The sequence below is a fragment of the Arachis ipaensis genome, chromosome B02 (assembly GCF_000816755.2).
Source record: "Arachis ipaensis cultivar K30076 chromosome B02, Araip1.1, whole genome shotgun sequence".
NCBI classification, from domain to species: Eukaryota; Viridiplantae; Streptophyta; class Magnoliopsida; order Fabales; family Fabaceae; genus Arachis; species Arachis ipaensis.
Window position 1 is genome coordinate 51,337,799 of NC_029786.2, and position 13,830 is coordinate 51,351,628.

At 35.1% G+C, this 13,830-nt stretch overlaps 1 protein-coding gene across 1 annotated transcript; it reads right to left on the reverse strand.

Moving 5' to 3' along the window:
* Positions 2,825–10,004, reverse strand: LOC107625294. The gene is made up of 5 exons (XM_016327900.2): positions 9,680–10,004; positions 8,406–8,526; positions 7,877–8,313; positions 4,867–5,143; positions 2,825–4,154 (listed from the first exon to the last, which is right to left on the reverse strand). Exons 1-5 carry the CDS (start codon positions 9,718–9,720, stop codon positions 3,129–3,131), a joined length of 1,902 nt encoding a protein of 633 aa, XP_016183386.1. The 5' UTR covers positions 9,721–10,004; the 3' UTR covers positions 2,825–3,128.

A 13,830-nucleotide genomic window follows, 5' to 3' on the forward strand; every position in this document is an offset into this window, starting at 1 on the left:
GCAAAAAGGATATATCCAAATTTATCCCATATGCTAAATTCTACTATTTGTAAATTGTAGGGCCGTTAAAATAGGCTAAACTCATCGGGCCAGTTCGTTTACCCGTTTAAATGGGCGGGCTTTGCTTCTAAAATTAAGCCCGTTTAAATTTTGGACTAAATGGGCTGAGCCCGATTAACACGAAAAAATGACGAGTTAAACGGACTAGTTCGCGGGCTAAACGGGTAGCCCGTTTAATTTTTTTTTTTTACATTTTTAAAAAAAGTAGCATTTTAAACTAATATTTCTCCCGATCCGACCCGAAAATCTGATCCATCAACTAAAAAATAATATTTTTTAATGGTTTTTGATCTAAACGTAGTATTTTTTTATCAAAAATATTTTTCAAAAAAAATAAAATGATAAACAGGCTGGCCCGTTTAACCATCGGGCTGACCATAAACAGTCTGGGTTAGAAAAGTCTATCCCGCGAATAAAGCGGGCTTAAACGGGCTAACCCGTTTAACCCATGGGCTTAACAGGCCGAACTTAAATGGGCCGGGCTAGCCCGTTTGACAGCCCTAGTAAATTGGCCCTTGAATTTTTTATCATCTTTATTTATTCCTTGATCCATCAACATCCGGATTATACTTTCTTCACCTAAGAAAGCTCCCTAGAAAACTCAGCAACATGTTTTATACAGCCAAAATAACTACATGCATCAATATTCTACAAATCCATCCACTTGATTGCTTTCCTTCCTTGTGTTTCTGCCTCAATATTCCGAAATATCCTTGATAAACACCTTATTACTCAACATTTTCATGTGAGAAGCATTCATTCTTCATTTCCACAATCTTTATAATGAACCCTTGCATTGCCTTCCACAATCCAAATTCTAATAGTTTTTTATAATTTAACTTATACAATAAGTAAAATAGTAACTAAAATGGTAAAAAAAAAAACTTCGAATGTTTCATTGTTTGTTCTAAAGCTTATGCCATAAACTCTTGATCAATATTAGTATAATAAATTTTTTAATGAGATATCAAATATATGTTTCTATACATAATAGTTAAAAAGTGATTGATTTTTTTTGTTTTTATATACATAGTATGATAGTTTAAAGTTATATCTCTTTGAATGAATTCATGGACGGCATTAATTTTGCCGGTGATTTATTTCTTCAACTATTATATCCTTATGAATTAAGGAGAGGAATATTCTAAAGGCTTATGATATCTTAAAAGAAGGATTTCGATGAAATGTGGAGAATATGCAACAATCAATTTGGTATGATGAGTGGAGTCCTCTTGGCAAATTTTGTGAGCTTACGTCTTATGTTCACATATCTAAAACAAATTTTTCTCTTGCTGATTTGTGGAGCAATGGTACTTGGGAGGAGGATAAGCTTGCAACGCCAATTTCTCATGAGGTCAAACAGTTTCTTCACAACCTTGGGTCTCCTCTAATGTCAGAATTAGAGCCCGGATGGATCTGGTGGCCCACATCCGCTAAAAGCCTATAGTTCTCGAGAAGGTTATCGTTGGCTCCTAACAAAGAAAGTGAATTCGATCGAAAATAGCAACTGTGGGTAGATTTGGGTCTCTAATTTGCCAGAGAAGATAAAGATGGTGATGTGGCTGGGTTTACAAAATGCGCTTCCGACAAATGCCTTCCGATTCAAGCGTCATTTAACTGATTCGGGCAGATGTTGGAGATGCAATGCAGATCTGGAAACAATGGAGTATTGTCTTGGGACGGTGAGAAATCAAGATGCATTTGGCAAATGTTGGATCCTTTGCTTATTGATTTATTTGAAGGTACTCCCTTGGAATAATGGATTCGGAAGGTCATGCCGGGCAATGAGGCAATTGTAGGGGCGGGTCTTTGGTGGGTGTGGAGGCATCGTTGCAATGATATTTTCAACAATGGAGATCAGTGGTCAAACTACAAGGTTATTGCTATGGCTCGGATTACTGCTAATGATTTAAGAAAGTCTGCTAGTACCAGTTGTATAACTTTCAAGGATCGAAGGAGGTGGGAACCTCCAACAGGTGACACTTTTAAAGTTAACTGTGATGCGAGTCTGTTTTCTTATTGGAACCTAGCAGGAATTGGTTGTGTTATTAGAGATTCTAATGAGCGTTGGATTTCGGGTTGTTCTAGTAGCTATCCTCCCGGGCCTATCGTCATATGTGAGCTTTTGCTGTTTGGAGGGGTTTGATTTTAGCTTGGGATTATGGCTTGAGAGATATTGTGTGCGAAATAGATTGTCTTAACATTTTGCACATTTTAAACAATCCGGCAAATGGGCTAAATTGTGATGTGGTTGATATTCTTCAGAAGATATAGGAGCTTATGTCAAGACCTTGGGTTGTGGATTTTGAATGGATTACCCGTGATGCTAACACTGTGGCAGATTGGCTGGCGAGATATGCGGTCAAGACCAATCCAACTCATGTTATTTGGTCGAAACCTTGTGATGAGCTTCAACATCTTATGCTTGTTGATTTAGGATAATCGTCTTTTTTTTCTTTGTTTCTTTGTTTGTTTAGTCACCAAAAAAAAAAGGATTCATTCCTTTTTTCTTTTCTTTAGATAGTTTTATACATATAAAATGTAAATCTATTTCAACTATATTTTTCTCACGTAAAAAATGCATATTTCGAGTTTATTCATAATGCAGAAATGTCTTTGTTTAGGGATATTTCATATATAAAATATACAACTGGTAAAGAATTTCTCAAGGTATTAAAAATTTTATGTTTATTTTCAAGTCCTATAAATTGATACAAACGGTAGTGTTCAAAAAGGAGATATAGTACAACACACGAGAAAAAAATAGTTACAAGTATTTTCAACCATGCTAAGTGTATATTAAAATCGACTATCAATGTAAAATACACATTGAAATACAAAATACACATTAAAAATGAGTTAAACTACATATGTATTCATACATAATACATAGTGCCTAATTTGGTAGCTAATTTTTAGTGTGCTCGTAGCATTTTGAGAGTATTTTCGCATAAATTAATCTCTCATTCCATTATCAACCCAGACCCAAGGCACAACAGACCAAAACAATCTCTTTTAGCAGCAAGGGTGAAGCTACTAGCAACCTAAAGTAGCCATAAATGCTTGTTTTATCTCAGATGATCACCATGAAATGAGAAATCATATGCAGGAGGAACATCAACTATGCTACTTGAATAGGGTTTTGAAGGCCCTTCATCAAATGACATCTGTCGAGTTGCAATTTGATAAGATGCAGAAATGGGATGCGTACGGAACACATGATTACCTAAAGGAACAGACGGAACAGAAGGGGTGGTAGAGAATGTTTCACTGAATTGGGTGGCAAGTGATTGATTGTTTGCAGAGAACATTGAGCTTTGGTATGAATCTGCACCAAGTTGACCACCCCAAGTTCCAGAAATGCCTCTCCCACGATGTAACTTGAATCTGGCAGTTGAATCATGAGCACTGTATCCAGCCGTAACTCCATAAGATATATCAGTTGGTACTCGGAACAGACCAGCAACTCCAACAGGGATGTCATATCGATTATCCTCATCTCTACTGATAGTCGCCAAAGGATTAATGTCTTTACCAGGGTTGCCACTCTTCACAAGAGGCAGCTTACTGATCTCTTCTTGTAAGGAAAGCTTAGCATGTTTAAGTGATTCCAGTACACTAAATTCATGAAATTGCTTATGAACACCCAATTCAGAGAGGCTGTTTTTGTTCATTTGGCTATCTTTTAGGGGCAGACCTTGATAAACATCAGTTGCCGACGAATCTGTCGGCTTGAAGTTGGGGAATTCATGCTTACTTGGACCTTGATTATGACTATCTGAAGTTTGAGAATGTTGGTTTTCTTGGCTATGGTTATGGATCGCCTTCAACAGAGAATGTGAAATTTCTTGAATCATGCCAGAAGTGCTGACAGTTTTGCTACTTTGATTGTTATAACCTGTATCATCAAAGGAATTTGGCATATCATCTCTGCGCTCAGCATTGATCGTTTTTTCAGGTGCATAAACACTTATGTTTTCTGATTTATCTGGTTGTACACACGAGGTGGTCTCATTTGCGGAGCATGGAATTTGAGCCTTTCTCTCATCTCGTTCCTCAGTGATGTCAGAATGATTCCCCATATCAAAAGAATCCTGCAGCATTTATGAGCCAAGTAAAGATTTTAGAAGTTCAAATAATAGTAGAAGGCTTAAAAATGGAAAAAAGTGTAAAACTGAGGTCAGATTAGAAATAGAAAAAATATAAGATGCACCAAAGATTTCTCCACTATAAATTGTTAAGAGTCTGCCGTGTTAACTATTATCAGCAGGAGGCCTAGAAGGAAGTGGCAGACCAACAAGGGGGCTTTACAATACAAGAATCTTAATCCCTAATCAAATGAAAACCTATAAGAAATGTTTTCTTATAGCAAACAGATAATAGGAAACCAGGTAAATGTCAGAACTCTTAACCGTTTTGCTTAATGAAATAAGCAATGTATTCAAAACTAAAACTGATCCATATGTTGCCTAAAATCACCTTTAATGAAAGGGCAAATTACACTCACCTTGCCTGAAGTTTGGTGAAATTCCACTTTCCTCCTCTACTCTAAATGTATAAATTGACCTTCTCTCATAGTTAGGTAATAGTGTACCCAGCACATTTGTATTCATAATGTGTGTAAACATATAATGAGAGGTTAGAAAAGGTTAATATCACCTAGACAAATAAAGGGTGGTCATGATGAATTTCACCAAATCCCATTGGAGGCCTGTGTAATTTGCCATTTATTTAATGTAGACCAAACATAAAATAACACAGAAATAACATTTGGAACATGGCTTATATAAGTTCTAGTGAGCATACAGGTGTACTAGTGTTATTCTCTCTAAATTTATCTTCCCATTCTCTCTGAGCCTTCTCCATTGCTTCATACTGGTCAATAAGTTGGGCCCGGTGTTCAAGAGCCTTTTCCATGTCCTCCCTTTCACATCCATCAAGATCATGATTTTTGTTTATAGCTAGCATCAAGTCTGATTCATCCTCTTCCTGAGTTTTAGATTCCATTCTCAGACGGACACAAGGCTCACCATTGGAGTCATTAAGAAAACCTTCAGAAGAGGATGCAACTTCATTCTCTGAGCTGTGAAATTACAACACTATGTATTAGCACAAGAAACAAGTGAATAAGTGTTCAAAGAGAAATGTAAATATAAACTATATAAAAAGGTTCATGCACATTACAACAGAACCAAGCCAGATTAAAGTAAGATTCTTGTTGAGATTATGGATTTTAGGTAGGAAATGAATGAAAAAAAGAGAGAATAAAGATCTATCAAGAATCAAGAAATAAAAGTAGGTATGAAAACCAATCTTAAGAGATCCTCTGTGATCCTCTGTGTAGGGGGAATACTTAATTAAAAAAATTATTAATTTGGTACCTATATTATTAAAATATCAATAATTCAATTACAAAAGATATTATATTTTTTTAAAGTGCCCTAAAATAATCAATGCATTGAGAAATCAGTCCATTATAAAAATTGGTTTAGTTTGCTAGTAAGTTCATCTTTATAATAGTTTTTAAGTAATATTGATGAAACCCATTAACAATGTGAACTTCAATATCTTTGGTGAACTAATTTGTCAATAATTTGGTTGTTTAGTGGCAAGATTAAAATAAAAGATATATTATACAAAAGAAAATAAATCTTTTCCAACCAAAACTTTTAGAAAACTAATCACATAGAAGAATGATTAATGTTAAATATACACAGAAGATTATTAGAAACACCCTTTTTACTCTTAATTGACAAAAGTAAATTTGCTTAAGAGTAAAAAGCTAAAAAAGTATGTCTTTAATAATTTAGGGAGCCCTAAATACACAAAAACAGAGGTATATACAAGCTAAATTAAATATGGAAAAGATGTACACAAAAAACATGGAAAAAGGACAATACTATGAAAATTGATCCTCTTTGTGAATTTTTATTTAATTTCGATTTTCTTTCATAGAGAATTTAGAAGAGAAGGAAAGTATTCAAAAGAGCATGAGACAGAAAGATAGAAAAATAACAAAGCTAGATCCTAACAAGATAAATCATGCCACATTAACGAAGCCAGCCAATCCCTTTATGTGCTAGATAATGACACTATCATAAGTAGTTCCAATGGGAAGCCAAAAGTGTTAAATCTATCCCAAATAAAGTCTGCAGTAGAAATTAAATCATTAAATAGCCCTCTTTTCAAACCAAATATGCCAAAGTACAGAATAAACCAAGAAATGGCAAAAGATATTTGCATCTTTGCTTTTATAAACAAAACATCTTGTTTTTCTTTCTTTTTCTTTTTCTTATTTTTTACCCCACTTCATTTAAAATAATAAGTATTATTAACAATAAAAATGATATTACAAAGATATGAAGATTCAGAACAAGATATACTCTTTACAGAATAATACATGAGAAGATCAAAGTTTTCCAATCTGTCTGCATCTTTAAGTGAAATGTCACCCAAAAACATCATGCTCTTTACATAAAGTAGAAGCAAGATTCCTAATTCTATCCAACAGCACTTGCTTATAAGAATATTTGTCATTACAGACTCAAGTGTTAAACTCCAGCCAAATAGTAACATAAATAACACATCACCACAATTTGGCTTTCTTGCCCTCCCAAAACCAAGAAAAGCCAGTTAACTAGAATTGATCTAAATCTTTAGAACACACTCAACACTAACCAAAGATACTACAAAATGCATCCCATGAAAAGTCAGCCATTGGAAAATGAAAAAATAAAAGAACACAAATGTGATGTTGATTTAGAATTCAACCCATACACAACAAACCCATTCAAAAAAATAACCATATGTTGCCTTTGAACTAGCAAAAAATCCATTGGTATCAAAATGTCTAATTTTAGAAAGGAGAGAATGATGTGAATCCATTGAGGAAACCAAAATCTTCAAATATCAAACTGTTCCAAAGTGAAAATGACATGTAAGGTAATGCAAACACAAATGAGCTCCTCTTGAATCTGAACCAAACATAAAATGCAGTGAGAGGCCATATATACCATAAGGTAAAAGGTTCATGAAGCAAACTCTTAATCCACAAGACTTCTGTTGTGATACTGGATAGGCTTATATTCCACTTCTGTGTTAGATAATAGAAGCACAAGTGTTGGATTCAAGGACCACCAACAAGTTAGATTTGAAGATATATACAAGATCTAGAGGAAGTGGACCAACGATCAACGGATCACAAGCAGGATCATATATCACAATAAGCTATGAAGGTACAGGGATGATTCGCAAGGTGTTGGTTGCAATAGAAAATAATGATACAAGGTGCATTACAAGCATCTGAGAATCATTTTTCATGTTCTCCGTAAAGAGCTGAAACTGGGACACTACATTTCCTATAATTAACAATACAATAAAAGGTGGATGTTCAACAAAAGAACGAAAACGGTATAAACCCTAAACCAAAACACAGAGAACATCTTCCTAATACCTTGCTTTTACTATATCTAAATGTCATACAAAGAACTTCTACTTTATCTCAATATCCACACAAATAATCCATGTTAAACATTATTTAGTTTATTTATTTCATATGTTTAATGTCATAAATTGGTAAACATATATCCAAACTAGGCTTCAATTACAATGCATTTGCAGATCCCCATCCCATATATTAGCTGAAACAAGTGGAACCAAGTTAAGCACTAGAAAAGAGTACATTTAGCATAAACCTTAAAAATACAACAGTTAACCATCTAGCAAATATAGAAGACAAGAGCGTTGTTATTCATGGAATCTGCAAAAAGTAAGTCCCAAAAACAAGAAATGATAAAATAAAAAGAATATAACTCACCTAGTTTCTTTATGTTTTATCCGACGACATGACTTTGCTAGATGCCTTGCAGAAGAGCTGCTTGATGATAAACTGTTTCGTCTTCTCACATGAGAAGTCTTGTACTTTTCAAGGGAACGGCAAGGATCCAGACGCCCTTTCCAGGACAAGCTTCTACCAGGTGATGGAGATGGATCCACATTTGAACCAGAAAGCTCTTCTGAAGCATGTCTTCTCACTTTTGAGCTCGTAGACCTCTCGGCAGCATTTGCATAACCATTACTTACACTGGAATCACAAGTAATATCATGGTCTGACCCTTCTGATCCCAAATCAAATTCTCCAGATATATCACTAATCCCTTGATTCTCCAGAATTGCAAGAACATCTGCTGTCGCCTTCTCAGCCATCTTCCTTTGCAGAGTGATTTTCCTCAGCTCTTCCTCTAATTCAATAACCTGATTGGCGCATTAAAGACACAGCTCAAATAGATATACAGGTTGTAAAACACATCAATAAGGTTCATTCATGCACTGATAAAACTGCATGCCTTTTCTGCCAGTTCCTCAGCTCTCTGCCTAGCACTTCTTGATATGGATCTTTCAGAAAGCAACCTAGCCCGCAAGAATTCAATAGTCATTGCAGAGGAATCCTCCATGTTGGAAGTTTTCCTATGTGACAAACACATAAATGATTAATGTAGCTTAGAAGATCTGAATCCAGTAAAACAAAAAAGAAAACGAAACAAGATAAAGAAATATACAAAAGCTTACTTAAGTAATTTAAACGTTGAAACAAATTAACAAAATTAATGCCTATATGTGGATAAATAGCAGAACATACTAAACAACTTTGAAGGCTTAGTGAGTTAAGTAGTCTACAAATAAGCTTGTAATTCAAATAGGGTTGTGTAGACCCAGAGCAAAATTAACCAAACTATGCTCTATCTACCTTTCAACTATGAATCATAAAATTTCTGTTCTCTTCGTAACATACTAAATGAAAACTCTAAACTAAAAAATATATATCCTCTTATCATACGAAAAAGGCAATTCCAAAAGCAATACGAAAACTGATGATTTTACATAAGAAAGGCTCTAGCATGTCTCACTGAAAACGGAAGACTAACGCTTACTAACTCTACCCGAGGAGACTGAGAAAATAACGAAAACTTGCAGCTAAATTAATGCATTTGTCATCATTATAGATGAACTGATGATTCACTGATTCAAATTTGTCTACTATAAATATCCATGAGAATCCCTAGTTTTCCATCATAATATATCCAAACCTTAACGCACCAATCTTCCACTTCTGAAATGGGGCATTCTAAGTTTCTAACCCATTGGTTGGTGACATAACTGAATGGAAGACAAGATCCAACAAGTGTTAAATCCCCTCAAACATAAAACTTGGACTTTTATTTGGAGACACCATTCAGTAGATTCAAGAATCTTCAAATGGTCATCAACTCTACATTCTACATCTTTCTCTGGATCATGAAAATCCTTCTTAACTCATAATTAAGCCAAATAGGGTTCAATCAATTCCCAACATAAATAACAAACTTTAGCAACAGCATACAAACCAAAATATCTTTGATTTCCCATGCCTCCCAAAAAATATTCACAGAAAGACAAAAACCGAAGAGAAGGATGGTTTTTTTGTTTTTGGGGGGTTCTAACAATTTAACATAAAAAAAATATTATTAATTCGATTTCCCGAAGCAAACTAGTAAGATGTTATCCAAAGTAATACTTAGCGAGAGCAAAAAGATTAGGAAAAAAAAAATAGATAAACAAAACTTAGCAGTTAAAATCCTACCTCTGATCTTGTGGATCGATCACAGGATTTCGCATCACCATGGATTACTTCAACTTTTAGCTTCAAGTATTCAAATTCAGTTGCTCCAAATTTTTTTTTTTAAAAGAGAAAAAGACAAAAGAGGGGAGGTCCGATTATGGTGGAACACCAGAATCAAGCACACAAAGAAGAGGACCGAGTTGGTAGTTCTGATTGTGTGTAGACTGGAGTTAACTTCATGGACTGGGTCCGTTGGGAACTATGATAGGAAACTGCTTTTTCCTTTATCTTTGTTGGTAAAAGCCAAACCTGCAATCAACTTTGGAGTTGCATTAGTGGTTTAATTAATGGAACTGTTTGATTTAGCAATAATTAAATTAACTAGACCCAACACAAAGGATTTTTTTTAAATAAATAAAAAAATCTTTTATTTACGAATATAGGTAATTTGTAGTATTTCTATTACTTATATCGTTTACACTAAACGAAACTGTAAACGAGACATACATAGTGCTATTTTGTTTATATTGTAAACGAGATAAACGATAAGTTACAGCAATGAGATATGGTACAACAAATTTTTAGCAGCTATAAAAGAATCTGCAATCATTTATATTCTCCACAAAGATTTCACTTCTTCTCCTCTGTTTTTCTTCTAAAAATTAATAAAAAATGTCTAGTGGTAGTGAATATGTGGTTGTAAGTTTGTATCCCAATTGTCACATGAGAAATAATGACACTGGAATGATATTTGAGTGTGATAATCTTATTCTGTTGCACACTCTGCAAGTAAGTTCTTTGTCTGAGCTAAAGAGCCTGATATTGAGGGTCATTGGTGCTAGCGGGAGAAAAGAGGTTGGAAGAGTTTGGTATAGGTTGCTAGTACCGATGAGAAATGGAGTTTTTCGGTTTCATCTGTTTTGACTCCATGGCGATGAGCATGTGCGCCCCATGTTTGACATCTATGGGAGAATCATTACGGAATAAGTGATGGAGTTTTCTACGGAGGTTGGTGATGATGTTGGTGGCAGTGGATCTGCCACTCAAATTTTGTGCAGGATGACCCACCTCTTGCACTATCACCGCTACACTGTGCTAGTCCAGTGGAAGACATGGACATGGACGGTGAGGAGTCCAATGAGGAGTATGTTATCGATAGCAACGATAGTAGTTCTTCTGAAGATGATGATGATGAGGAGTTTGTACCAGAAACTCCGGTCGACGCATCAGTTTGGTATCTTCTGCCTGCCCTGCACCTAATTACGGCCTTATCAGCTATACCCAGTCACTATCAAAATTGGATCTGGATGCGATGCACGAGAAAACTCCATTTTCCAATATGGTGGAGACGAATACAACATAGACAATGGTGTGGAGTTTAGGGTTGGCCACAGATTCAAAAGCAGAGATGCAGTAATGCAAGGTGCGAAGAATTACAGCATTCGCAAAAGTGCTGACTACCGAGTTGTGGAGTTGGATCGATGAAAGTACCATGTGCATTGCCAACAATTTATAGTAGGATGTCCTTGGAGTCTCTATGTTGTCCTCCGACAAAATTTCAGATATTGGTAGGTCAAGTTTAATTGTAGTGTATATTGTTATTTATCATGATTATATTGGTTACAAATGCCTATCATGTATATTTTAATTCCTTTGGGAGGTGCATAAGTTTGGAGGTGCGCATATCTATTTAGCCCTCACCATGTCTCAAGATCATCGACAGTTGGACAACAACCTCATCTAAGTGTCATTCTAATCCTGATACAATCCAGCCCATCAGTCGGTATCCCTGTTCTACAAGGTACAGTTAAGCAGAGCTATCACTTCCAACCATCGTACAGAAAGATCTGGATGGCGAAGCGAAAGGTAATTGCGCAGATATACGATGATTGGGAGGAGTCACATAATAAGATGTTGAGGTTGCTTTAAGCATTACAGAGTTGTTGTCCCGGAACAATATGTAATTTCAGGGCCATATCGTACTATGATGGGCACTTAGTGGTCCGCGACTGCTGCAACACCCTACCACACAGAGCTTTACGCTTAAGTCATAAATCAATGGTGGTAAGGCATTACGATGCTTAGAAAAGAACATATATAATTGTAGAAGAATAGTATTAAAACTAGGAGCCCGTGAAGAAAACTTAAACAATCGTCAGCCATCAAACACACCCGGACGTTGGAAAAGTGATTAAGCCTCGTATGCATAAATAGAATCATTGAAAATTCAAAACGAAAATACATAACAAAGTATATAAATAATAGTCACTAGTTGATGCAGCTTTTACACCATAATACTACCGGCAAATATACCGGGTTGTACCAATTAATAAATTCACGGTGAGTGAGTGTCGACCCCACGTGGATTAACGTATTAAGCAAGCAATGATCAACTGATTAATCTTGTCAGATAATCAAAATTAGGTTTTTGAAAGGTTTGAACATAAACAGCAATGTAACAAAAGCAAACAGTGAGTATTGAAAGGTAATATGATTAAAAGAGTTAAGGTTTTAGAGATGTCTGGATCAATAATTTTCACTTTCCACCTTGATTATGCAAAGATATATCCATGGCAAATCATTAGTAATTAAATCCCAATCCCTTGGCAATTCAATTTCTCTTAAACTGAATTAATCGCTAATTCCTTAGTCAATTACTTAAGAAAAGAGTTAAGCACGTTCATTGATTCATAAGCCACACAATTCATAAGAATCTTCCCTAGTTGATTTAATGTCACTTATCAAGTGTAGTTTCAAAACTTAAGAGTTGTGAGAATTAGTTTTCAAGATTAATTCAATTAATCAACTTTTCCAAGGAGTCAAAATAATTCAAGTTAGAAAAGAATTATTTTCCAAGACATTCAAATCCTTTTGGATAAACAACGAAAACCTTTTCTTAAGAGAATATCAATGCATAAATCAAAGTAGAAAAAGCTAGTGTATTAATCCATGGAATCAATAGAGATCCTTGATAAACCCCATTTGTAGGGTTTATCTTGTGTTGAATTTTGAGGGTTTTATCATCTTTTTTCACATTTATTCAATGAAATAGCATGGTTTTGTAAATTCTCCTTTAATTGCGCTTAAGAGTAAAAACATGATTTTTAGGTCTTAAAATAGCAAAATTTAATTCACCTTGATTCCATTAGATACCTTGATATGTTTGTTAAGTGATTTCAGATTCAGGATGCAAAGATTGGATCAAGGGAATGAAGGAAAAGCATGTATAAATGGAGAACTGATGAAGAAATGAAGGATTCGCAAAAGCTGTCAAGTCGAACTCTTCGCACTTAATCGACCATAACTTGAGCTATAGAGATCCAAATGATGCGGTTCTAGTTGCATAGGAAAGCTAACATTCAGGGCTTCAAAATGATATAAGATTTGCCATAGTTGCACCGCGCATAGGGGTGCGCACGTGTACGGTACGCGTACGCGCCGATGGGTGCACATGATTCACTTAATGCAACTCGTGGCCAGCAAATTCTAAGGCATTTTGGGCCCAATCCAACTCATTTCTGATGATATTTAACCCAAGGATTGAAGAGGGATGGGATATCTAGTTAGTTAGTGAGTTTTATTTTAGTTTTATCATGCTTTAGTTAGTTTCTAGAGAGAGAAGCTCTCTCTTCTCTCTAGAATTAGGAGTAGGTTAGATCTAGATTAGGAATTTTTAGATCTAGGTTAATTTCATGCTTTGATTTACTTTTCCTTTTGTAATTCTTCTTCTTCTACATCTCTTCTCTCTATGTTTAGATTTAATTCTTGTAATTCTCTACTTTTATGTTGATGAACTTTTGTTCTTCTATTTCTCTTTAATGCAATTTATGTTTTCATGTTCCTTTATTGTTGATTTGATTTGTTGTTGTTTAATTCCTTGCAATTGAGTAGGTAGATTTACATTCCTTGCAATTTTAATATGCTTTCTTTTTATGCCTTCCAAGTGTTTGATAAAATTCTTGGTTGAATTTTAGAGTAGAATTTTATGCTCTTGACTTGGGAAGGTAACTTAGGAACTCTTGAGTTACTAATGTCCAAGTAATTGACGATTGGGAGCCATTAACTCTAGATCTCACTAATTGAATTGGTGGAGAACTAGGACTTATGGACTTAGATTGATATAGCTCATTTGACTTTCCTTTACTACTAGTTAGAGGATGACTTAATGGGAT

Excerpts from the sequence above, each read along its gene's own strand:
- LOC107625294 (XM_016327900.2), bottom strand. The coding sequence starts at position 9,720 with ATGGTGATGCGAAATCCTGTGATCGATCCACAAGATCAGAG. Across the intron at positions 8,527-9,679 it reads ATCGATCCACAAGATCAGAG|GAAAACTTCCAACATGGAGG; the intron begins GTAGGATTTTAA and ends TTTGTCACATAG. Across the intron at positions 8,314-8,405 it reads CTGAGGAACTGGCAGAAAAG|GTTATTGAATTAGAGGAAGA; the intron begins GCATGCAGTTTT and ends TGCGCCAATCAG.